The sequence below is a fragment of the Oryctolagus cuniculus genome, chromosome 5, assembly GCF_051225735.1.
Source record: "Oryctolagus cuniculus isolate XC-2025 breed Fujian yellow rabbit chromosome 5, ASM5122573v1, whole genome shotgun sequence".
NCBI classification, from domain to species: domain Eukaryota; kingdom Metazoa; phylum Chordata; class Mammalia; order Lagomorpha; family Leporidae; genus Oryctolagus; species Oryctolagus cuniculus.
In genome coordinates, this window is record NC_142871.1 from 1,733,816 (window position 1) to 1,759,416 (window position 25,601).

At 57.8% G+C, this 25,601-nt stretch overlaps 1 protein-coding gene across 25 annotated transcripts in view; it reads right to left on the reverse strand.

Moving 5' to 3' along the window:
* The window catches only part of AFDN (afadin, adherens junction formation factor), a 145,433-nt gene extending 141,358 nt beyond the window's left edge, over window positions 1-4,075 (reverse strand). For 15 of the 25 annotated variants that reach the window (XM_089332449.1, XM_051841910.3, XM_089332446.1 and 12 more), the window contains exon 1: window positions 3,735-4,068. In XM_089332449.1, coding sequence (XP_089188575.1) covers window positions 3,735-3,839 — 105 coding nt within the window. In that variant the 5' untranslated portion in view covers window positions 3,840-4,068. Of the gene's footprint in view, window positions 1-3,214; window positions 3,374-3,734 lie in introns of those variants that run through there. The other 10 variants (XM_089332450.1, XM_089332447.1, XM_070074581.2 and 7 more) reach the window with 3 other exon arrangements.
* Window positions 4,076-25,601: the final 21,526 nt, after the last annotated feature.

Below are 25,601 nucleotides of genomic sequence, written 5' to 3' on the forward strand. Positions count from 1 at the left end.
AAGAGAGAGAGAGGTCTTCCATCCTGCTGGTTCACTCCCCAATTGGCCCAATTGGCTGCAACGGCCAGAGCTGTGCTGATCCGAAGCCAGGAGCCAGGAGCTTCTTCCGGGTCTCCCACGTGGGCGCAGGGACCCAAGGACTTGGGCCACCTTCTACTGCTTTCCCAGGCCAGCAGAGAGCTGGATCCAAAGCGGAACAGCCAGGTCTTGATGTGGCGCCCACATGGGATGCCACCACAGTGCCAGCCCCAAAGCTGAACTTCTAACAGCAGAATACTATGAGGCCTTCAAGAAATTGATGGAAATGCATTATTTAATTAAAAAAAGCACATTTTTCAATTTTTACATCAAGATCAACCCCTGCTAACAGGTGACCCAATGTGTGGACAGGACCCGGCGCGAGCCCTGAGCAGCCCCGTCCCAGACGCCTGCTGGATTCTGCTAATACAGACGCAAGAACCTGCGTCAGACCTACGGAGACGCTGCAGTGGGGACGGCAAAGTCACAGAGCGCCCGGGGCCTGCGTGGCAACAACCCCGAGACACCAGCAGTGTCTGCACAGAGAACTCATCCTGAGAACCGACTCCAGTGAGGACGCCCACGGCAGCACCCCCCACCCCAACCCACCAGGGAAAGCCCCGGCCTGCCTGTGCCCCGGCAGGAGACGCACGCCTGCCGGCAGGAACAGTAGCCACCACCACGGAACCACGGTGGACACCACACTCACTGCCCGGTGAACACCGCCCACCACGGCACCCACAGTGGACACCACGCTCACTGCCCAGGTGAACACCGCCCACCACCACGGCACCCACAGTGGACACCATGCTCAGTGCCCAGGTGAACACCGCCCACCACAGCACCCACAGGGGCTCAGGGACGCCACGCTCACTGCCCAGGTGAACACCGCCCACCACGGCACCCACAGTGGACACCACACTCACTGCCCAGGTGAACACCGCCCACCACCACGGCACCCACAGTGGACACCATGCTCAGTGCCCAGGTGAACACCGCCCACCACAGCACCCACAGTGGACACCACGCTCACTGCCCAGGTGAACACTGCCCACCACGGCACCCACAGTGGACACCACGCTCACTGCTTAGCCGGGGACAAACTTAGAGCCGACCAGCTGCACACACAGCGGGGACTCCAATGGGCGTTTCCAACAAGAGGCAGCAGGCTGCTGCAGCGTTTCTCCTAAGGACGGGACGGGACACGTGGCTTCAACCCAGGGTCCTGGGGCAGGGCCCGGCCGCAGCACTGGCTACAGAGGGAAGTGGCTCCGTCACAGCAGAGCTCCTGGCCACGGCCAGGGAACAGGTCCTCTCCGGGCAACAAGGCCCTGCGAACCATCGGGGTCTCAGTCCCGAGTCGGCCCTGACTCCTGTTTCTTTCCCAGAATGCAGGTTGCACTGACATCACCTGGGCCACGAGGGCCCCCGGAAGGACGGAACGTGGGATCCTGGCCCCGAGGAGTCTCACGTGGGATGGAGCCTACGAAGCGGACACGTTTATCTTTTCATTCCATTTCCCACGAACCTTCTGAAGTCCGCCCGAGCACACAGGTGTCCCTGACACAGGGAATCACTACATACTGAAAACGCTCAAACGTTACTTCCTGAAAACCATCCGATTACCAGGCTTTCCAGCCCCATTCTAACGAATCATTTCTAGAAGGCAGAAACGCGGAGACATCGGCGCCGAGGCAGAGCCGGGGCGTCCCCACTCTCAGCTCGGCCTCCACCCTGCACGCACTAGCGGCTACCTGCAGTGCCACCGCGGTCACCCCATGGCCAGTGTCGCTTCCCCGGCTACTCACGTCTCCAGGAAAACAGAGGGCAACTTTCCATCGGGTGCTTAAAGAGCCTTTAAACTAGCAGGAACAGTGTGTTTATTTGGGAATTTTTAAAAAGTACCAACTCAGGGGCGGCGCTATGGCTCACTCGGTTAATCCTCCACCTTCGGCGCCGGCATCCCATGTGGGCGTCGGGTTCCAGTCCCAGTTGCCCCTCTTCCAGTCCAGCTCTCTGCTGTGGCCTGGGAAGGCAGTGGAGGATGGCCCAAGTGCTTGGGCCCTGCACCCGCATGGGAGACCAGGAGGAGGCACCTGGCTCCTGGCTTCGGATCAGCAGCCGTAGCAGCCATTTGGAGGGTGAACCAGCGGAAGGAAGACCTTTGTCTCTCTCACTCACTGTCTATGACTCTACCTGTCAAATAAAAAAAAGTACCAACTCAAAGCCCAGGGTAGGCTAATCCTCCGCCTATGGCGCCGGCACACTGGGTTCTAGTCCCGGTTGCCCCTCTTCCAAGCCAGCTCTCTGCTGTGGCCCGGGAAGGCAGTGGAGGATGGCCCAAGTGCTTGGGCCCTGCACCTGCATGGGAGACCAGGAGAAACACCTGGCTCCTGGCCAGTGCCGGCCATGGTGGCCATTTGGGGGGTGAACCAACAGAAGAAAGACCTTTCTCTCTCTCTCTCTAACTCTGTCAAATAAATAAATAAACAAACAAAGTCCAGAATAAGTGGAATTCTGCTCCCGGGCTGAGAAGATGGTTCTTGTCGACCAGACTTGAACACCACTCACAAAGCACAAGTGGACGCGTCCCAAGTTCCACCCGCCAACTCGCCATCGAAAGACAACCTACCCTGGGACCGCGACACCGCTCCTTGCAGGAGCCCTGCTCCCAATCCAGGTGGGGTGGACGTGTCTGCAGGGCCCAGCCACGAAGCCACCACAGCAGAGCTGCGCCCAGAGCCAGCCTGAGGTCTGCGCACGCTGCCCCCTGGGCCCACTGTCCCCCTGAGCCCAGCACTGTCCCCCTCAGCCCACTGCCCCGAGCCCAGCACTGTCCCCCTCAGCCCAGCACTGTCCCCCTCAGCCCACTGCCCCTGAGCCCAGCACTGTCCCCCTCAGCCCAGCACTGTCCCCCTCAGCCCAGCACTGTCCCCCTCAGCCCACTGCCCCGAGCCCAGCACTGTCCCCCTCAGCCCAGCACACTGTCTCCTGAGCCCAGCACTGTTTCCCTGGGTCCAGCACTGTCCCCCGAGCCCGAGCGCTGTCCCTCTGGGCCCAGCCCACTGCCCCGAGCCCAGCGCTGTCCCCCTGGGCCCGGCGCTCACTCGCCCCCACTGAGGTTCACTCCCCGCGCCCCAGGTAGGAGCGGGGCCGGGACTCGCATGACGTCGCGGAAAACGCAGAACACACTCACATCTCCTCCAAGCACGGCCCGGCTCGCAGGAGAAGGGGCTTGGAGCCCACGAGGCCGCTCGCCCTGCGGGCTACCTGCTGCCCGCGAGCCGCAGACCGACGCGCTGCCCCCGTGCGGGGCGGGCTCCGCGCGGCCGAGCAGGAGAAAGGGCCGCTCCCCAGGCCCGCACCTCGCCCCGCCGCGCGGCGCAGGTGCACTGCCCCCGCCCCCGGGCGGGCCCGCGACCTCTGCACTTTGACCGCCCGGGCGGGGGCGGCGCGGGGCGGCCGCCGCGCCCCCAGCCCACCGCCCGGGCCCGGCCCGCCGGCCGCCCCAGGCCCAGGCCCGCCTCCGCGCGCGCCGGGCCAGGTGTGCGGAGCCAGGGCGCAGGTGGGCGCCGGGCCGCGCGTGGGGCGGCCGGCGGGCCCGCGCGCGGAGGGCGCGTCCCGGGGCGGCCGGCGGGGGAGGGGCGGCCGGCGGGTCCCGCGCCCCCTCCCCGCGCGCGCCCCTCCCCCACGCCCCGCCGCCCGGCCGCGCTCACCTCGGTCGGCTGGCTGATCTCGAACAGGTCCAGCCGGTTGGCGTTCCAGTGGTGGATGATGTCGGCCAGCTTCCGCCGCTCCTCGTCGCGGCCGCCGGCCGACATGGTCCCCGCCGCCGCCTCCCCGCCGGCCGGGCCGGGGGAACGCCGGGCCCACGGGTCCGCGCCGCCGCCGCCCCGCCGCCCGCCGCGGCCTCCGCCCGGGCTCGGCCTCCGCGTCGTCCGCCGAGCGCGGCCTCGGCCCCGCGCCGCACCTCAGCCCCGCGCCGCACCTCAGCCCCGCGCTCAGCCCCGCCGGCCGGTGCGCCCGAGCGCCGCGCGCCCGCCCCGCCCCGCCCGCCGCCGTGCGCGCCCGCCGTGCGCGCCCCCGCCGCCCGCCCGCGCGCACGCGCACCTCCGCGCCGCCCGGCGAGGTGCCGCGGCCCCGGCGGGCTGAGCAGCCGCGACCGGCGCGGGCGAGGGCGGGCGTGGACCCCTCGGTGGACCCGGCAAGGACAAGGGCGGGCGTGGACCCCTCGGTGGGACCCGGCGCGGGCGGGCGTGGACCCCTCGGTGGGACCCGGCGTGGGCGGGGGCGGGCGTGGACCCCTCGGTGGGGCTCGGCGCGGGCGAGGGCGGGCGTGGACCCCTCGGTGGGACCCGGCAAGGACGAGGGTGGGGGCGGGCGTGGACCCCTCGGTGGGACCCGGCGCGGGCGTGGGCGGGCGTGGACCCCTCGGTGGGACCCGGCGCGGGCGTGGGCGGGCGTGGACCCCTCGGTGGGACCCGGCGCGGGCGTGGGCGGGCGTGGACCCCTCGGTGGGACCCGGCGCGGGCGGGGGCGGGCGGGGACCCCTCGGTGGGACCCGGCGCGGGCGGGGGCGGGCGTGGACCCCTCGGTGGGACCCGGCGCGGGCGGGGGCGGGCGTGGACCCCTCGGTGGGACCCGGCGCGGGCGGGGGCGGGCGGGGACCCCTCGGTGGGACCCGGCGCGGGCGGGGGCGGGCGTGGACCCCTCGGTGGGACCCGGCGCGGGCGGGGGCGGGCGTGGACCCCTCGGTGGGACCCGGCGTGGGCGGGGGCGGGCGTGGACCCCTCGGTGGACCCGGCGAGGGCGGGCGTGGACCCCTCGGTGGACCCAGCGCGGACGAGGGCGGGCGTGGACCCCTCGGTGGGCCCGGCGGCCAGAGCCGGGTTCTGACGGACTGGGCGTGGTGGGTGGACGGTGCTGGGGACAGGCATTAGGTGCGGGGTCCCCCGGCGTCCCCCTCAGCTGCCCCAGGTGACCGGGCCCGTTCCCCACAGTTCTCGGACAGTGAACTTGAGGGAAATTGTCCTCATACACGTTTTTTTAAGTTTTAGAGCCTTTCCCAGCTGTTAACGTCGAAGCACGCATTACTTCCGTCGGATTTAAACGAGCTAGAAAAAGCAGCCCCGTAAACACCTAATTCCGAATGAGGACGTCAGGGTGAGAGAGCCCAGTCGGGGCCGGCGCTGTGGCACCGGGCGAGTCCAGGCTGCCCCACGTCTGACCCCGCCGCCCGCTGGGGCGCCCGGGCAGCAGCAAAGGCCCCAGTGGGAGACCCCAGTGGGAGACCCCAGTGGGAGACGCCAGTGGGAGACCCCAGTGGGAGACCCCAGTGGCGCTCCGGGCTCCAGCCAGGCCTGGCCCAGCCCTGGGCTGTTCAGCCATGTGGGGAGCGAGCCAGTGAATAGAAAATACCTCTCTCTGTGTAAGTCTACCTTCCAAATAAATAAAACAATATTAAAAAAAAAAGCCTAATCAAATAGAATTTCTTCTGCTAACTACTAGCTATCCCAGGAACCGGTTAATTATCTAGAGTAACCAAAACAGTAGTAAAAAGATTAACAATGATCTACACCCATAACCAGCTCCCATACCCGCGTGTTACGGCCACACCAAGAATACTTGGCAGGAGCGCCTTCCTGAAGACCCTTAAAATCCACTCCCATTTCATGAGAGCCCATCGTTCCTCTCGCTGGTAACCCCCTTAACAAGCCTCAAAGGCCACTGAGCCCCGCGGTTATGGCGGTTACGGTCCCGGACAGAGCACGCAACCTAACACAGCCCACAACCAAAACGCCCCTCAGAGTAACGTGGAGCCGCTGTAGATGGGTGATTGAGTTCACAGAAAATCCCACAAAACCCGAAACAGAGATGGGAGGTGATAGAGTTCCTGCATGTGTTGTCTGCTTAGGTGGACTTTAACCGTGACTGATGATGTAAAAAGGCGTAACTGTGCCGGCCCTCGGCTCTCGGGAACGGCATTGGAGACCCCAGCCCCGACTGGAGGTGCCGGACGCCTCCCGCATCACCACCGTCAGTGTCTCAGTGTGATGACAGCGTGGCAGCCCCTCTCTCAGAGTGAAGCGACAAACGGTCAGACTGTTAGCGAACACGGGGCAGGAGGTGCCGTCGCCGCCGCGGCCTCGTCTGTCAAGATGCGTGCCATGGCCGAAGCACGCACACGCTAACCACGGATGCCGAGGCCCACCCCGTGGCGCCTACGGGTGCCTGCTGCCTTGGGATTATCTCGTTATTTATCATCAGAGCCACGGCACGCGTGGGCCACGTCCTACCATGAGGACAGCGGCCGTGGCAGATCTGTGAGCACCGGGTGCAGTCGGTACCGCCAGCAGGATGAGGCCGAGGGGCGGTCCAGTTGACGAGGTTCCCTCACACACTCACCTCCACTTCATTCCACCACCTGTCATTTCAGCCCTAGTCATCACCCACTTCTGTTTCTTCATGGAACATTATAAATTAAAATAAAATAAACCCTCCGGGACCTGCAGTGCAAAGCCCGTTTCCCCCTCCCCCCACAGCTCCAGGCTTTCCTGCTGCCCCTGCTTGTCCCCGTCCCTCTCCCTGACCGCCCACGAGACCCCGGCCACCGTGCTCAGCGTCTCCACGTGACAAACCCAGCAGCTCTCCTCGCTAGCTCAGCCCCGACCCACGCCCCGCAGGGAAGGAGCTGCCACAGCCTTTGTGCTTCAACTCTAGTTTGGGATCATTCCAACACTCCATCAAAGCAGTGACACGCTTTACTCCGCCCACTGAGCCAGAGCTTATGCTGAGAGCTGGCGGTTGACCTCTGCCCACTCACACGACCTGGAGGACAGCGAGCTGACCCTCCCCGTGTTGTTCTCGGACAGATGGCCCCGTCACCTTCTCCTAACTGCGCTCGTATTGGTGCCATTCACCAGTTCCAGTTTTCCAACTCCTTGAATGAGGACTCTGGGGTTTCCAAAGTCACTGCGGGGTTTTTAAACCAAAACTGAGAGCGGTTCTCCCTCGGGAAATAAGGAAGAACCCTGCTCACAGCACCCGAAGTTGAAGTTCCATGTAATCGTCCTCTGATTCTCCTGCCTGCGGCATGTGGATTCTGGCGGCCTGTGTACCCAAGCATGGTGTCCCCCACCCCGTTGATGAGCTTCTAGTGCCGCACACAGTCCATGCGAGTTTAATCAAACAATCCCTCCCCGTGCATATAAGCATGTGCATAAGCTTCCTAAAGTGCATAGCACTTCAATCATTAGTCCACAAGAAGTGCTTCTGCTCATGTGAATAATCAGTACACAAGTTTTATCTTCCTTAGGCGCCGCCTTCGCTGACTGCACACGGCACGGGAGACAACAACTCTGGAAAACATGCTCCAGTGTTTGTCTTTCCTACCAAGCTTCAGGCAACCAGGGCCCCTCTTCTTGCCCTGGACTCACGAAACGAGAGACATTTTAACTGAACCACCTCTGACACCGCCCACTCTAGGACCGAGACGCCAGGGTGGCCCAACCGCTGCCAAGAGTTCTCCACAGCTTGTCTTTTGGCCGGTGCCTCGGCTCACTAGGCTAATCCTCTGCCTTGCGGCGCCGGCACACCGGGTTCTAGTCCTGGTCGGGGCGCCAGATTCTGTCCCGGTTGCCCCTCTTCCAGGCCAGCTCTCTGCTGTGGCCAGGGAGTGCAGTGGAGGATGGCCCAAGTGCTTGGGCCCTGCACCCCATGGGAGACCAGGAGAAGCACCTGGCTTCTGCCATCGGATCAGTGCGGTGTGCCGGCCGCAGCGCGCCAACCGCGGTGGCCATTGGAGGGTGAACCAACAGCAAAGGAAGACCTTTCTCTCTGTCTCTCTCTCTCTCTCACTGTCCACTCTGCCTGTCAAAAAAAAAAAAAAAAAAAAAAAGAGTTCAGGCCGCGACACGGCAGCCCTTTTCCACGGCTAACTGTGCTGTCATGCACTTGACATTGTATTCAGCAGTTTTTTATATGAAAGGCAGGGAGGAGAGAGAGAGAGAGAGAGAGAGAGAGAGAAACTTCATCCAGTGGTTCACTCCACCAAATGCCGGCAGCAGCCAAGTGTGGGCAGGCTGAAGCCAGGAGCCTGGAGCCCAGCCCAGGTCTCCTACGGGAGTGACAGGAGCCCAAGCCCTCGAGCCACAGCTTGCGGCTTCCGAAGACGCGTGTCAGCAGGAAGTGGGAAGTGGATGTGGGACTCAAAGCAGGTACGCCAACAAGGGACACGGGCATCTCAAGTGGTTTCTGAACAGCTGAGCCGCGGACCGTGGCTGATGTTTGTGGGAGAGTACTGTGGTCCAACATGGCTGTCTCGGCCTTGTGCAGTCTAGTGCCTCGTGACCAAGCTTTAACTGAGTATTCCTGGGTGCTGGGTTCTGCACGCTTGCTGGACAAAGCAGATGTTTCATGTGCACGCACGCTCCCTCCCGCATGTGCAGCTCCACAAACTGGGCCCATCCTCCTGAACTCAAGCTCTATTAAAATAAAGTGATACACTGGGGCCGGCACTGTGGTGTAGCGGGTAAAGCCGCCACCTGCAGTGCCAGCATCCCCTGTGGCGCTGGTTCAAGTCCCAGCTGCTCCACTTCCAATCCAGCTCTCTGCTGTGGCCTGGGAAAGCAGCAGAGGATGGCCCAAGTGCTTGGGCCCTGCACCCGTGTGGGAGACCTGGAAGAAGCTCCTGGCTCCTGGCTTCACATCGGCCCAGCTCCAGCTGTTGTGGCCATTTGGGGAGTGAACCAGTGGATGGAAGACCCTTCTCTCTCTCTCTCTCTCTCTCTCTCTCTCTGCCTCTCCTTCTCTCTCTGTATAACTCTGACTTCCGAATAAGTAAATAAATCTTAAAAAAATAAATAAAGTGATACATTAATATACTTAATCAGTTTTTGTTCATGCCAACTCCAAACTAAGGAATCTTATATAGTTAATAACTCGAGGCTGATGTTTTCATCACTACATTTGGTTCCGGCTTCATCTAGAAGCAGGTTTCAGCCTGACGCCTCATGGGAGAAGTTTCACAAAACCCTGAGCTGCTAACGTGGATGTGGGCAGCCACGGCGGAAGAGACGGGCGCGCGTGGAAGTCCACGTCCGCCTCCCGGGGCCCTTGCTCCACCAGGTACCAGAACACAAAGGGGCCTCTGTTCCGGCGCCCGGCCCCGCCCTCCCCGGGCTGTCCCCTGATTATTTATGTGTGGGTTCCACAGCGACTGGCATTCTGTCGGGGTCAAATCAAAGGAGACCTTTGCCGGAGGAAGACAAACCACGGCCGGGGAGTGCGTTTCAGAGATAATGTTTTGAGAACCTCGCAGTGTTTGCAGAGGCGTGCCTCCTCCGCCTCCCGGTGTTCCCGGAATGCCTCCCGCTGTCCGGCCGCCTTCCCGGGCAGCTTGTGCAGAGGGAGTGTCCAGCTCCTCCGTGCCTATCAAAACACGTCTTCTCACAGACAGGGCGCTTCAGCAGTGCGCAGGAAATGACCTTAAAAGATCAAGTTCTGCACAAAAATGTTTTTAAGTCCTTGCCGAGTTTTTTCTTGCATAAGTATTTTCCATGAACTTTTTGAACCCAACTTGCATGGCTTTCAAAACACTTTTTGCCCCAAAATAAACTTGTTTTTTATTCTGTTCTCCATGAACTTGACAGAGTGTTACATCTGCACACACTCCACAGACGCAGGTAGTGGGCCACACGTTAAAACCATACATGATGGGGGTGGGTGCGAGAAAGAATTGGTGTCTCCCCTTGAGCCCCGGAAACCGCCACGTCAGCATCATTTTAGATCCTGTAGGCAGGGGTGGGCGTTGCGGCCTAACGGGAAAGCCTCCGCCCACCACACTGGCACCCCAGGTGGGCACCGTTTCCAGTCCCGGCTGCTCCACTTCCTAACCTGCGCCCTGCTAATGGCCTGGGCTGCAGAAGCACAGAAGGTGGACCAAGTGCCTGGACCTCAGCACCCACGTGGGAGACCTGGTAGAAGCTCTGGCTCCTGGCTTCAGATCGGCACAGCTCCGGCTGTTGCAGTCTTTTGGGGAGTGAACCAGTGGGTGAAGACCTCTCTGTGTTCCTCCCTCTCTGTACCTCTGACTTTCAAATAAATTAAATAAAATATTTGAAGAACAGTGAATCCCGTGAGACCCCGTGGACCTGGAAACCTAGAATTACTTTCTGTGGCAAGTTCGCGGTCGTGGGGTCCTTTCCCGTGTCCCGGCTTTGTTTGCAGAGCCCGCGGCAGGGGCATCTCCCGCGCACCGAGCTCCTTCCGGTGGCGCCGGCTTCTCCTCTGCCTGCCTCGCCTTCACCTTTGAAACACGGAGGCTGAGGCTGTGAACCCGCTAAGCTGCGTTTGACAAAGCCCCTTTCTTCTCGTCATTACTTTTCCTCTTCCACGGTCCAGATCGCTCCTCTCTGCACCAATTGGCTTTCTTCTTTTGTGGGAGAGAAGAGAACTGCACCCTCCCTGCTGCTTTTTGTCCCCCGGTTTCTTTTCTGCAGCACTGGGACAGGGCGGCCACATAAGGAGTCTTTTCAGCGGAAAAGCGGAGGTGTTGAACCCGTGCCATGGGGGCTGAACTCTTCAATGCAGCCCCCAGTCCTGGTGCGCGGAGCGCGTGTGGCGGCGGCCAGGAAAGCGTCTGTGTGGGAGTGCCCCCGCCACGCTCTGGCACTCTGCTCCTTTGTGTCCTGGGGCTCCCGTGCAGACTTGGGTCCTGGCAGTGCTGAGTGCCAGTGTCAGCGTCGGCGCAGCGCAGGACTCCGCAGCCTGGCCCCCTCTGGCCCGCGGCCCACCGGCCACGGTGCCATCTGAGCTGGCCGTGAGGCTGCTATCAATAAGGTCAGGGCTCCTCGAATAAATTAGATTAGCAGAGCTGGCCATTAGATCGCCGATGGCCAAAGTGCATGCAGATATATGAATAAAAAAGTTAAAATTCAAAAGAAAAACTGATAGGAAAAACAGAGGTCGTGCAGTTTCAGTAAAGCGAAAACTCAGTCTTGCTAGGAACTAGGTGAGGACTCCCTGCCACATTGCTTGTCATAAAAAAAAAATGCACAGCACACGTGACCCGCAGGACACAGCGAGGGCTCTGCACGGCGCCGACCGGGTGCTCAGTCCGTCCTCGCACTCCGTGGAGGGGAGCGTCAGGCTCCAAACCGCAACCCTGGCTTCCTGTCCCGGGGTTGAAAGCAACCGGAGGGGCTGGCGTTGTGGCGTAGGCAGTCACGCCCCAACCTGCAAGGCCGGCATCTCCCACGTCAGAACCCTGCTCCGCTCCCAGCCACGCCACCGCCCTCCCGCTCATGCGCCCAGGGAGGCAAGTGCTTGGGCCTCTGCCCCTCGTGGGGGACTGCGATGGGCGTCCTGGCTCCTGGCCTCGGCCTGGCCCAGACCAGGCTGTTGAAGCCAGCTGGGGAGTGAACCAGTGTATGGAAGACCTCTCTCTCTCTGTCTCTCTCTCTCTCTCTCCCCCTCTCACTTTGTCTTTCAAGTAAATAAATACTTTGTAAATTAAAAGATATCTAAATCCTGAAATGCATAGGGCGCCTGTGATTCTTGGCTCATGACAGAACCGGCACAGATTTCGGCAGTGAAAATCTCAGGCTGACAAATTCCTCCAGGAACACTGTTGTTCAGGACCCCGGGACAGCCTCCGAGCCGCACGCGAATTCTGCTACGCAAACAAGAGTGAAGAGACCCGGCGTGGGCGTCTGTTCGAGCGCTGCCGCGCCTGATGGACACGTTTCGGAGCAGATTTCCATGGCGTTCAAGAAGTGCTGCAGGAAGCAGGAGTGTGCGGGCTCCAGTTCCTGCTCTGGGACGCCGAGCAGCGCGGCGAGAGAGCGGCGCCAGCGCTACCAAGCCTGGAGCTCGTGAGGCGGCCACGGGAGACCTGGAAGAAGCTCCTGGCTCTGGATCAGTGCAGCTCCCGCCATTGCGGTCTATTCGGGAGTAAAGCAGCTCTCTCTCTCTGTCTGTCTGCTTTTTCTCTCTCTGTGTAACTCTGACTTTCAAATAAATAAATAAATAAATCTTTGAAAAACATTCAAAGTGCTGGTGCTGCGGCTCACTAGGCTAATCCTCCACCTGCAGTGCTGGCACGCCGGGTTCTAGTCCTGGTCGGGGTGCCAGATTCTGTCCCGGTTGCTCCTCTTCCAGGCCAGCTCTCTGCTGTGGTCCAGGAATGCAGTGGAGGATGGCCCAAGTGCTTGGGCCCTGCACCCCATGGGAGACCAGGAGAAACACCTGGCTCCTGGCTTCGGATCAGTGCGGTACGCCAGCCGCGGCGGCCGTTGGAGGGTGAACCAACGTTAAAGGAAGACCTTTCTCTCTGTCTCTCTCTCTCACTGTCCACTCTGCCTTCCAAAGAAAAAACACTTTTAGAATACAGTATTATGAGAGCCAGGTTCCTAGACCAAATATGAAAGACCTTTTCCTCCCAACTTTCACAGGCTCCTGCTAGTAGGCGGTCCCAGCAAGAAGATGAGTGCAGCAGCTGTGGGCACGGTCAGCCCCGCTCGGTGACCCACGCGAGCAGCCCGTTCCGTCTCTCTGTAAAGTAGCCAAAGCTTTGAAAGTTCAGCCTCATGGTTGTGTCAGTCATCTTTAGCAGGAAGCGAAGTGCGAGGACAGAACGATAGGAATCAGGGACTCTCAGGGTGAGCTGTGGGCAGGGGCCCGGCAGGGAGAGCCCAGCCAGCCAGTTCTTCTAGAAAGCGCGGAGCCAGGCTCTCCTTTGCCAGTGTTGTTGATCCAGCTTTGCACAAAGAGAAAGACATCGCAGAGGCGTCGGTGGGGTGTGTTGTTCTGCTCCGCGCGTGGAGAAGCACTGATCGCCGGACGAAGCTCCCCTCACCGCGGCCCGTGTTCCTGAGGCTCAGGCAGACTCCAGGTTATGTATTTGTTTACCGTTGACAATCAGATTTACGTAGAGAGAGGGAGAGGCAGGGAGAGCTCTTCCGCCTGCTGGCCCACTCCCCGATGGCTGCGATGGCCAGCACTGAGCCAGGCTGAGGCCAGGAGCCCTGGCTTTTGGTCTCCTACACAGGAGGCAGGGGCCCAGGAATGTGGGCCATTACCAGGGAGCTGGTTCAGAAGTGGAACAGCCGGGACATGAACTGGCGCCCATGTGGGATGCTGGCACGGCAGGTGGCGGCTTTACCACTTCGCCAGAGTGCCGGCCCCTTACTTTTTACTATAATTTTTAAAGATCTTATTTATTTGAAAGAGAGAGAGAGAGGGAGGGAGGGAGGGAGAGGGAGATCTGCCATCCGCTGATTCAATCCCCCAAAGGCTGCAGCAGCCAGGCCAAGGCCAGGCCAAGCCAGGAGCCTGGACATTCACCCAGGTGTCCTGCATGGGTGGCAGGAGCCCAAGCACTCGGGCCGCCTTCTGCTGCCTTCCCAAGCTCACTCACAGGGAGCTGGATGGGAAGGGGAGCAGCCGGGACCGGAATCTGCGCCCAAGTCGGGATGCCAGCATCACCCACGGCAGCTCCACCACTGTGCCGCAACGCGGGCAGTCACCTCACCTATTTGTAACAAAAGCTGGCCGTGTCCTCCTAGAAGGACTCGGGTGGCTGAGCAGGGTAGCCAGCAGCTTGTACCCTACCACAGCGCTGGGGTTGGAGGGGTGGTGGCTGAAGGAGAAGCCCTTTAAATCCAGGAGCACGGTTCTTACCGGAATGCAGGGGAGACGGGCCTTTCGGCAGATGATGCCGGAGCAGATGTGGTCCAAGTGTGTGGACAGGGGCCCCGCACCTTCTCCACGTGGAACCGCGCGGTGTCACCCTGCTTCCTCCAGGTCGTGTGAGCTGTCACTAGGCTTGTCAGGTCCCAGAGTGTGGCAGTCCTGCTTCCTGCCTCCTCTTCCTCTCCCATGGGACCTCGCAGGTAATGAGGCGGCCCCAGCCCCTCGGGGTCCGAGTCCCACCCGGGAACGGATCCTCAGAACAACACCATCTCTTCGCTTGAGCTCATCCCCACGACGAGGTGCCGCCCCCGCCCCGGAACTGACGCTTTGATCCCGAGCCTACCTTGAATTTGGGGTGTGGGAGGGGCGCACCCTTGTTCCCCTCATCTCGCCACCACTTCCAGCACCGCAGCCTGGTGTTCCGAGTGCCTGGGTCTATGGTGAGGGTGGCTGTGCTTGCGGGCTGCTCTTCCCATCTCGCCGCCACCACGACCCGTGCTGACCAGGCGGTGACCCCACAGTGGGGACCCTGGGTGTTTCCATCAGCCCTCTGGGCGTTCTCCCCCGGGTGGGGTAGGTGACACGGAGCCGTGTCAGGCCCCCAGACTCACTTTATGTGGCCCTGCCAAGGCGACCACGGGCAGGGTTCAGAATCCAGTCCATCCCCAGCTGGCGTCACAGCACATAGATGTTTCTACGGTATCCATGCTGTTTGCAGTACGTGTGTAATTTTGCCAGAAAATCAGTATTTCAAAAAGCAAACTCCCATGGCATTTTATTTAAACAAGTTTAAAACACCCACCAGGTGAAGGGAAAGATACTCTCAATGGTTCGCCAGCAGAAAGAGCGAAGGGGCACAAGAAATGGAGCCTTGGAAAACCCAAACGTGGAGTGTGCGCGGGCTCCCTCGGAGCAAAACCTCCCCTGGATCTACCAGCTCTCGGCGAAGGTGCCAATTACAGGGCTGGCTTTGGAAATGCCCTGCATCTGAACCCTCCTGACATCGGCCATGCCTCCAGAAGAAGTGACAGCCGGCTTAGGGAGTCCTGTTCGATGGACGGTGCAGCAGCCGCGGGTGTGGAAGCACCCTGCACTGAACACAGCGGCCAGAGCTGGAAAGTGGGGAACACGCCGAATTAGGGGTGCCAGAGACCACCAGGCGTGGCCGAGGAGCCCCCGGGGGAGGGGCAGAAGGAGCGGTGCTGCTGGAGCCTGGACCCCAAGCACGCAGTCCTGCCGCCAGCAGGGTGGAAAGACCCGGGCCTGTGGTGCCGGCTGGCTGAAGCCGCGTGCCTGAGAGAGCCGTGGCCCCGGTCTGCTCACCAGGCGTGGGCTAAACCAGCCAGGGAGCACCACTGATGCCTGCACCAGGGCTGGTGTCAGCTGGGGGAGGAGTGGGCAGAGACGCCAGGAGAGAGAGAGCAGGACAGAGAGACTCGCCTAAGATGAGCTGAGCAGCTGAAGTCCCGAAGCACCTGCGCAAGCCGGTGCAGGAGCCACCGCACCGCAGCCCCGGGGAAGGCGCTTCACGGAAGCCTCTGCAGCCGGGAGGTCGGCACGCGGAGAAGGGGCCAGCGGCTACGGAGAGCTGGCAGGAAGAAGGCAGGGACGCATTAAAGAGAGCCAATTAGGAGTCCTAGAAATGATGGAGCTGAGTGATTGACACAGGAAAATCCAATAGGAAGAAGGAGATGGGGCAAGTGCGTGCGGAGAGCAGCCTGGAGAGACAGGAACGCTTCTGGAAGTGCGAATCCTTCAGGGACAGGAGCCGCGGCCGGGAGCCTTGCTGGGTCAGACCAGAACTCCCAGGGCAAGAGGAATGGCAGCACAGCGCACTTCGAGAGAGGACGGCTGGGGACGGACGTTCCAGGATGTAAGAGACACACCCGTCACTGATAGTTTTCAGATGTCAAGTGGAATGAACAGAGGTAACACCACACAAGTGTGAATCACAGCCGGCGCTGTGGTGCAGCGGGTAAAGGTGCCACCTGCAGCACTGGCATCCCATAAGGGCGCCAGTTCCAGTCCCGGCTGCTCCACTTCTGATCCAGCTCTCTGCTGTGGCCTGGGAAAGCAGTGGACGATGGCCAAGTCCTTGGGAGACCCAGAAGAAGCTCCTGGCTCCTGGCTTTGGATCAGCACAGCTCTGGCCATTGCGGCCATCTGGGGAGTGAACCAACAGATGGAAGACCTCTCTCTCTCTCTCTCTCTCTCTCTCTCTCTCTCTCTCCTTCTCTGTGTCTAACTCTGACTTTAAACTAAATAAATGAATCTGAAAAATAAAAATAAATCACAATGCAGCCATTGGGCAAAAGCCGGAAGGGAGCGCTCCGAGTTGCGTCCACGAGGTTTCTGGAGAAGGAGTGCGGAGGGCGCCGGAGCGCTGTCTCTGAGCTCCTCGGGCAGACCCTGGGCGCCACCCTGAGCTTCCAGAAGGTCGGCCGCGCGACTCAGAGCACTTCGCTTCCCTCATTCCGAGTGCCTGATTTCAGTAAACGCTTCCTGATTCCAGCCCCACCAGGGACTGGACGAAGGCCAACAGGTGGGTGTCGGCCAGCACCACTGGAGTGGGGCCTGGCGCACCTGCGGGGTCTGAGTGAGGAGACTTCCCCGCAGGTGGGATTTGTTATGGAAACTGCAGGCTCCACACAGCAGGGACCCTGTCAGTGCTTCCGGGCCCACCTGGAACCAAGTCGCAAAGTTCTCACACACCTGTTTCAGTCAGCCTCCTCCTTCTGCTCCCACGCCTGGATTATTTTAAAAACAAAACCAGAGTTAGTTTAGGGGCCAGTGCTGTGGTGTAACAGGTAAAGCCACCGCCTGCAGTGCCGGCATCTCATGCGGGCACTTGTTCCAGTCCCTGTTGCTCCACTTCCCATCCAGCTCTCTGCTGTGGCCTGGGAAAGCAGTAGAAGATGACCCAAGTCCTTGGGTCCCTGCACCCACGTGGGAGACCTGGAAGAAGCTCCTGAATCCTGGCTTCAGATCTGCACAGCTCCTGCCATTGCGGCCAATTGGGAGTGAACCAGCAGATGGAAGACCTTTCTCTCTCTCTCTCTCTCTCTCTCTGCCTCTCCTTCTCTCTGTGTGTAACTCTGACTTTCAAATAAATAAATACATTTTTAAAAAGCCCCGCAGAGTTTAAGCAGCTTCATTAGAAGGGTTGCGGATGTAACTTCAGAGGGTAAGGATCCTGAAAATGTTGTCCTTGCATCACCGTCATACCTCGAGGAAGAACAGTAATTCCTTACAATCAGCCACCATCAAGTTAGTGTTCAAATCTCCGAGGACCCTTTAAAAAGACGTCCACGTGCGTCCAAGCCAAGGCCCGACACAGAAGCGAGCAGGAACCGCAGGGAGAGCCCCTGCTGCTCAGTCTCCCTGCTGAGCCTGCTACCCACGGGGTCGGGGGACTGCTGGCTCACCGACCTTCCGGGTCCCTTTGACCTTGAGACTATGGCTTTTCCAGGGTCTCGCTGTGACGTCGCCTCCCCGTCCTCCTCCTGTCACCGCACCCACAGGGAAATGGGGCACATGCGCACATGCGTGATCAGAGGCACTGCCGTGAGAGAGCGCTGGGCTGAGGGGTCACGGGGCCGGGGCTGAGCCCGTCTCCTGCGCCGCTGCCATTCACGGGACAGTGCGAAGAAGAAACAGTGGTGCCGCAAAATCATCAAATTCTCATTTTCCTGCATATTCTTAACAGTTAAGAGGCCTGCGTTAGGACTTCCACTCAAACCCCTGAAGGCCCCCCACCAGGGTTCTCAGCCTTTGATCTGACCTGATTGACAGGGGGAGCGGCTGAGCTACAGCCTGTGCCCTTTCCCGCTGGCCCGTGTCCCAGACCCCAGCACACACCGCGGGCCGTCCTGCTGGGCTGCTCTCCCACTGCCCACTCGGGCAGCTCCTCAACCCTCTGCCTCTCCCTCCCCCTCCTCTCTGCACACCCCTTGGCCCCTCCTCCTGCAGCCAGCCCCTCTCAGCCGGTTCTGGGCGCCTTCCCTCCCCAGCACAAGTGGTTCCAATCTTCCCCCACAAGGTCCTGGCTCGGTTCTCCTGGTGACGCCGTGGCACACAGAGCCAAGCCAGCCCAGTCAGCATCCACACGGAAGCGCAGGCAGGCCATGCCCCGTGCCACCGGCCTGCTGCTGCTCTCCCTCCTCCGGACAGCTCTGCAGACGCTCCCACTGGTTTCTGGGTCTGGTTTTGCTCCCGGAAGCACGCGGGATTTCGCCTGGCCCCCCTGTGAGGTCAGGCGTGGCCGTGTGATTTGTTTTGGTCGGTGAGGTGGCACCGGGGCGGGGTGGGGGGGTGACTGGAGTGGGAGGCACAGCCCCGGCCTTGCTTGCCACGGCGACTGTGGCAACGCCCGTGTGGTCCTGGAGGGACCACAGCCCCCACAGCCTGGCCCAGCCCAGGCCCTGCAGGGTCACTGGGTCCCACAGGATCTGCATTTCCCAGTTTGCCAGGGAGACCTGAAGCTGTGCTGAGCCACTGCGGTCTCAGGGTTGCTGACTCCTGGAGGGGGACGTCACAGGACAGCCACGAAAGGCCCGGCTCTAACCCCCTCTGCCTCAAAGTACGCCAGGGGCCACAGCGGGGGAGGCAGCCACAGCTGTGGGCCTGTCTGTGTGGTAGGGGTGCAGGAGGTGTCTCTGGGTGGCAGGGGTGCAGGAGGCGTCTCTGGGTGGCAGGGGTGCAGGAGGCGTCTCTGGGGCAGGGGTGCAGGAGGCGTCTCTGGGTGGCAGGGGTGCAGGAGGCGTCTCTGGGTGGCAGGGGTGCAGGAGGCGTCTCTGGGGCAGGGGTGCAGGAGGCGTCTCTGGGTGGCAGGGGTGCAGGAGGCGTCTCTGGGGCAGGGGTGCAGGAGGCGTCTCTGGGTGGCAGGGGTGCAGGAGGCGTCTCTGGGTGGCAGGGGTGCAGGAGGCGTCTCTGGGGCAGGGGTGCAGGAGGCGTCTCTGGGTGGCAGGGGTGCAGGAGGCGTCTCTGGGGCAGGGGTGCAGGAGGCGTCTCTGGGTGGCAGGAGTGCAGGAGGCGTCTCTGGGTGGCAGGGGTGCAGGAGGTGCGGGGGCTCGCAGTCAGGGACTGAGTGCGATCAGCGGCCATTTGGGGAGCGAACCAGCCGATGGGAGACCTCTCTCTCCTTCTCTCTCTCTCTGTCTCTACCTCTCTCTGTAATTCTGTCCTTACAAAATTAATCCCAGCAGCTAGTTAGGAGATGTTTATCTGGTTCTAGATTTGCATCTGGAGTCCAGAGATTAGCCCTGTCAGCTCCATAATTATTTTTGAGAGTCAATTGTAGCTGTTAATTTCTCATAGTTAGTGAAGAAAACAAGATCACGGTGAACTGTGGAGGAGAAGGAGCCGCCGTCCAGGAGGGTGCACAGGAGCACAGGCAGAGAAACCTCTGGGTCCCGCCCGGGGCGGAGTGAGGAAGTGTCTAACCGGGAACCATTGTTGAAGACAGGAAACGCACGGAGGGGCCCCAAAGACTGAGGCCAGACTGCTGGCTTCCTCAGCGCTGCCGTCTGGTTTACTGGCCCTGAGAGACAACACCGGAGGGTGAACGCCGCCTGCGGAAAGGTGCGTCTGAGTGTTTGGTCGTGTGCCACTTTCTACACCACAGCTCTGCGTCCCGCAGGCAGCCCCTGTGGCGGGGCCACCGCGCTGTGGAATGGCCGGAGAGCAGACGTGGAGGTTCCGAGCCCGGGAGGCAGACCTCCTCCTGGGAGCCAGGCCCAGCCCGCCTCTCGCCGAGTGTGGCTCCCGACCTGCGTGTGCAGCTGGCTGAAAACACACGAGAGGTGACGCGGCAAGACGTCCCCTTTACAGCCTAGATGGAGTAAAGGTGCCGTTAGTGAGCAGGCGTCAACGGACAGAAAGTTCCCGTTCTGATCACTGAAAAAGAGTGTTCTTGGAAAGCAACAGTAATTAACCCGGACAAAACGTTTCGGTGCGGAGTGGCGTTCTCAAAGTTATCTGATGACAAACCAGGTAGCCAGCATTTGCGGGCATTTATAACTCCCTGGGAGAGATCCGGCAGCTGTTACCACAGGAAACATCCCAGAGTCAGTGGCAGATCCCACACAGCCGGCACTGAGGGACAGACGTTACCGCAGGAGACAGCTCAGAGACAGAAATCCGAATTATTGCTTTTCAGCTTACAATTTTCTCAGATGAGAGCGCACAGTCATTCCGAATCCACGAGTACATATTTTTGGAGGAAGCATGAGAGTAATGAACGGGCATGCCCAGCTGACTCAGGCAGAGGACGGAGGACGGAGCAGGAAAGATGCCGCGCACATTCCTCGCCCGTGCGCGGGCTCACCCGTGCAAATGCCTGGGCCTGGCCACCTGCGCACCAAGTCGCCCGTGAGACACAGTCAGGGCTCGGGCCATCTGGTGGCTCCAGTCGGGACCGGTGGCACCCTGCACCTGTGGTGGCTCTCACCCCCCGGGGGTGTCCGCTACCAAAGCCGTTTTCTGTCTTCTGTGTCCTGCGTCCGTCATCCTCAGGAAGACAGGCCGGTACTGCTGCCGACACCTCTCCTCCCAGCTCGGTCTCCCCTTCCTAGTAACGTTGCTATAGCAACAATGGATTGCATTCTCCACCACGTTTACGGTGAGCACACAAAGAAAGCATCACAATGGTGCAGTTCAGCTGACACTGGCGCGTACCCCCCGATTTAAAACCACAGAAAGTTACCTCCCCCAGAAACCAGGCACACCGCCATTCCCTGGCGGGGAAACATCGCCCTGACCTCCGGCGTCATCCACGAGTTTGCCACTTTTGAAGCTGATGAAGAATCACACAGAGTGTGTGCGTGTGTGTGTGCGTGTGTGTATGTGCACATGTTCATGTGTGTGTGCACATGTTCATGTGTGTGTGTGTGAAAGATCCATTTTGCTGGTTCTGACGCGCCAGTTCCTTTGCAGGGACGGGGCCCCATACCCCACTGACACTCGACCGTGATTTCTACCGTGTGTGCACGTTTGGATTTTTTCCATGAAGACCCCTGCGGGGGACGGATGTGCGTGTGTCTCTGTGAGCAGCCTGGGGTTCCGGGGTGGCGTGCTGGGGCCTGCGGCGCACACATGCACTCGGTGGTAACCAGTGACACACCTCTGCAGTGTCACTTTGCGTTCCCACCAGCCTTGTCTCGGCCTTGTCAGCATTGTCAGCCTTTTCCACCTGCGTATTTTCAGGTTCCAGTTCACGCTGTCCTCACTGCTAATGAAACACCACCTTATCACAACTTTTTAAAAGATTTATTTATTTTACTTGAAAAGCAGTGTTACAGAGAAAGGCAGAGGCAGAGAGAGAGAGAGAGAGAGGGGTCTTCCATCCGCTGGTTCATTCCCCAAGTGGCCGCAATGGCTGGAGCTGAGCTGATCCAAAGCCAGGAGCCAGGAGCTTCTTCTGGGTCTCCTACGTGGGTGCAGGGGCCCAGGGACGTGGGCCATCTTCCACTGCTTTCCCAGGTGCATTAGCAGGGAGCTGGATTGGAAGTAGAGCAGCTGGGACTCGAACTGGCACCCATAAGTGCTGCAGGCAGCAGCTTAACCGGCTGCGCCACAGTGCCAGCCCCATCTTATCACATCTCACCATCTGGATATCCATGATTTACGATGTCTTCAACCTCTTGCTTATCTTTCTGTTGGGTTGTCTGTCTGTCCTCAATTATTGTAGGCGCATTGCTGTCTTCTGGATACAAACTTCTCTACAACCACTGTATGACTTGTGGCTTCCCTTTGCCTCTCAGTAGTACTTTCCAATTTTCATGTAGTCTAACTTACTGATCTTTTCCTTAATGGTGAGTACTGCTTAATGTCCTTTGAGAAATTCTCAGTCCCCAAATCATAAAGGTTTTCTCTCATATAATCATCTGACCCTCTGCATTCAGGTAAACTGTATATCTAGACTTAACTTTTGTGTACAGTTTCCGAGAAGGGATTTCTATTTTTCCATGTTGATATCCAATTTTTCGGAGCATCATCTAGTGAGTAAAATAATCGTACACTGCTCCCCAGTGTGGCTACCTTTCATCAGCTATCCGTGTGTGGGTGGACCTGAACTCATTATTCTGGTTTCTTGACCTAGTTTTCCGACATTGCACAAAAGCATTGCATTGCTTACTAATGCTTTATGATGAATTTGATATCTCGTAGAGTCCTTCTACCTTGTCAATTTTTTTTTTGAAGATTGTCTTGGCTATTCTCAGTACTCTGTATTCCCATGCAAAATCAGCTGGTCAATTATCACAGAAAATCCTGCTGGAATTTTTATTGGGATAGCCTTGAATTTATAGATTAATTTCGTGATAATTGATGCATTTATAATAAGTTTTCTAATCCATGAACATGGTATAGCCCCATTTAATTAGGTTGCTCTCTCTGTATGACCACTATGTGTATTTTCAGATTTAGTCTTGAGCATTTGGAATTTTATGATAATATCAATATCTGCTTTCATATTTTACTTTCTGATTATTGATGGTATGTGGAAATGTACCTGATTTTTCAAATATTCAACTCCTAACAACTTTTTTTGCTTAAATCCTTTCTGATTCCGACAGTTTTTGTTTTCCACGTATGCAATCATGCTGTCTGCACATGGCAGCAGCGGTACCCTTCTTTGCCTCCATTGCCAGGGGCTGCTGGGTGTGGGGTGTAGACAGTCTGTGTGTGGCAGTGTAGACTGTCTGTGTGCTCTGATCTCAGGGGAGTTACTTCAACGTTTCATTGCTAAATACATTCTAAAAAATACCCTTGACTATGAGTATGATGTCCCGCCATGTGCCTGTGGTTCAAAATGTTCTTCATCCGCACAGTGAAGATTCCCGAGTTGTCTTTCTTTCTTTCTGTATCATGGGTGGGTTTAATTTATCTTAAATGATTTCTCTCCATCAATCGCACGATTTTATCCTATTCTCCGTTTGGTGCACTGCTACGTCTGCTTTGCTAATGTCTTGGTCACAGAATTTATACTCGTGTGCACGGGGAAGGTTGGCCTGTTTGGTTCTGAAATTCTTATCGGGCTCCGAGGTCACGGCCACACTGGTCTCAGAAAAGCTGCCGGGAGCACCTGGCTTTTCTGTCTCTTGGCCCCGTTGGGATTTACTTGGGCCTGGGGTTTTGTGCAGGGGAGTGGCAGAGTGAGAGGGAGAGCTGGGAGGAGATGCAGGATTCCTGGGTTAGCGGAAGAGCTGTGAAAGCCTCAGGTTCTCCTTGTGACTCCACTGGTTGCTTTTCTGTTTTCTGAGACTACGCCCACTTCATCTAAAATTTCAGATTGATGGTCGTGAAGCGCTTCATAACATCTTTTTTTTTTTTTTTTTTTTTTGACAGGCAGAGTGGACAGTGAGAGAGAGAGAGACAGAGAGAAAGGTCTTCCTTTTTGCCGTTGGTTCACCCTCCAATGGCCGCCGCGGCCGGCGCGCTGCGGCCGGCACACCGCGCTGGTCCGATGGCAGGAGCCAGGAGCCAGGTGCTTTTCCTGGTCTCCCATGGGGTGCAGGGCCCAAGCACCTGGGCCATCCTCCACTGCACTCCCTGGCCACAGCAGAGGGCTGGCCTGGAAGAGGGGCAACCGGGACAGAATCCGGCGCCCCGACCGGGACTAGAACCCGGTGTGCCGGCGCCGCTAGGCGGAGGATTAGCCTAGTGAGCCGCGGCGCCGGCCCATAACATCTTCTTGAGATCATTCTGCTGTGTGTAGACTCTGTAATGGTTGTCTCTCTTCATTCTCGATGTTTATTCTTCCTAACTTGGGATTTATCAATTTCAGTAATCTTTCCCAGAGCCAACTCTTGGGTTGATTTATTCGTATCAGGTTCTAAGCGAGCCATGAAACACTGAGTATGGAGAACACAGAGACTCGTGGTCAGAGGACATGGGCTGTGGGATATTATTTCAGGAAGCTCACAACTTTTTTTTTTAATCTTTTTTTTTTTTTTTTTTTTTTGACAGGCAGAGTGGACAGTGAGAGAGAGAGACAGAGAGAAAGGTCTTCCTTTAACGTTGGTTCACCCTCCATTGGCTGCCGCGGCTGGCACACTGCGCTGATCCAAAGCCAGGAGCCAGGTGCTTCTCCTGGTCTCCCATGGGGTGCAGGGCCCAAGCACCTGGGCCATCCTCCACTGCACTCCCGGGCCACAGCAGAGAGCTGGCCTGGAAGAGGGGCAACCAGGACAGAATCTGGCACCCCGACCGGGACTAGAACCTGGTGTGCCGGTGCCACAAGACGGAGGATTAGCCTAGTGAGCTGCGGCGCCGGCTGAAGCTCACAACTTTTTAAAAATAATAGCTTTATTGAGATAGAATCCACGTGTCGTAAAAGCCCCATTAATGGCGCACAGCTCCGAGGTTTCAAATCTGATCACAGAATCGAGCAGTCATCGCCACCGTCTGATGTCGAACTCCCTCGTTGTCCCAGAAAGAAACCTGGTGCCCACCGGCTGTGCTGCGGCTTTCCCTGGGCAAGGACACAGCCTGACTGAGCGCTGCCTCTCCCAGAAGAATCCCAGCACCTCCTCAAGCTTCATCCTGTGGTAGGAGCCTTGTTTTGGAACGAAAATAACACTGTCATAGAAATTCTGTGATTTGACCAAAATGTCCCTGTTTGATCGAACAGTATAAAACAGTCTTAGACTTGTTATCTCTACCGAATGTGCTTGGTAAGGTGTTAATAGTCACAATAACCTCTGCAGATGGAAGCATTTTTGTCTAAGTTCATTTTGCTGAAAGGAACAAAAGTCAAGTTGCAGGATACTGTTAGTTGTACAATAAATATTTCCAAAATGCATTCTTAGTTAATGGAAAATTATTCCCAAATTTTTAAACATAATTTTAGAAATCAGATAATGTATTTTATAGGATACCATTACTAAAGTAAAAAGCTTTAGATGAAGAGTATAACATATCTTAATTTTCTATGCAAATTAATGATGAAAAACTTCCCAGCTAAACTAACAAGGTTTTAAATCTTTTATTAAAAAACTTTTAATTGACACAAAAGTGTACATATTTGAGGGGTAAATGTAGCGTGTCAGTGGACACATGCAGGGTGCAGTGAGCAGACCAGGGCGATCAGTGTATCCAGCACCTCAAACACTTGTCATGTCTGCACTGGGAACATTCCACATCCTGTCTGCCAGCGATCCTGAAACACAGACTCCATCGTTGTCAACTGCGCGCCTGCACCTGCCTTGGAGCGCCACGATTCCTCCTCCCGTGCAGCGCGCCCCTCGCAGAGCCTCAGCGTGGAAACACTGAGAGCGGACGATGTTCGACTTCAGCCTGGGAGACTGTGCAAAACAGCTACCCCACTCTTAGTTTAACAGAGATCACTTTTCAGTTCAATTTAAATACCTAAGAATAAGTGTGTGTTAATTAAAGAGTTCAACCAATAATATTAAGTAGAACAAAAAAAAATACTAAAAGGGATAAGGTATTAAGTTGTTCCTGGACAGTCAGGACAAGGACTGATCAAATCATTAAGTGAGGGAGGAGATGTACAGTTCAGCACATGCTCAAGCTGACTTGCCCCAAACGGTAGAGCTAGAAACATGCCAGGGGATTCCAATTCAATCCCATCAAGGTGGCATGTACCAATGCCATCTCACTAGTCCAAGTGATCAGTTTCAGTTCACAATTGATCATAATGATAGGATTAAGAGTCAAAGGGATCACATAAACAAGACTAGTGTCTGCTAACACTAACTGATAGAATAAATAAAGGGGAGAGCGATCCAACATGGGAAGCGGGATACACAGCAGACTATAGAATAGCAGATGTCCTAAACAGCACTCTGGCCTCAGAATCAGCCCTTAAGGCATTCGGATCTGGCTGAAAAGCCCATGAGAGTATTTCAGGCATGGAAAGCCAACGCACT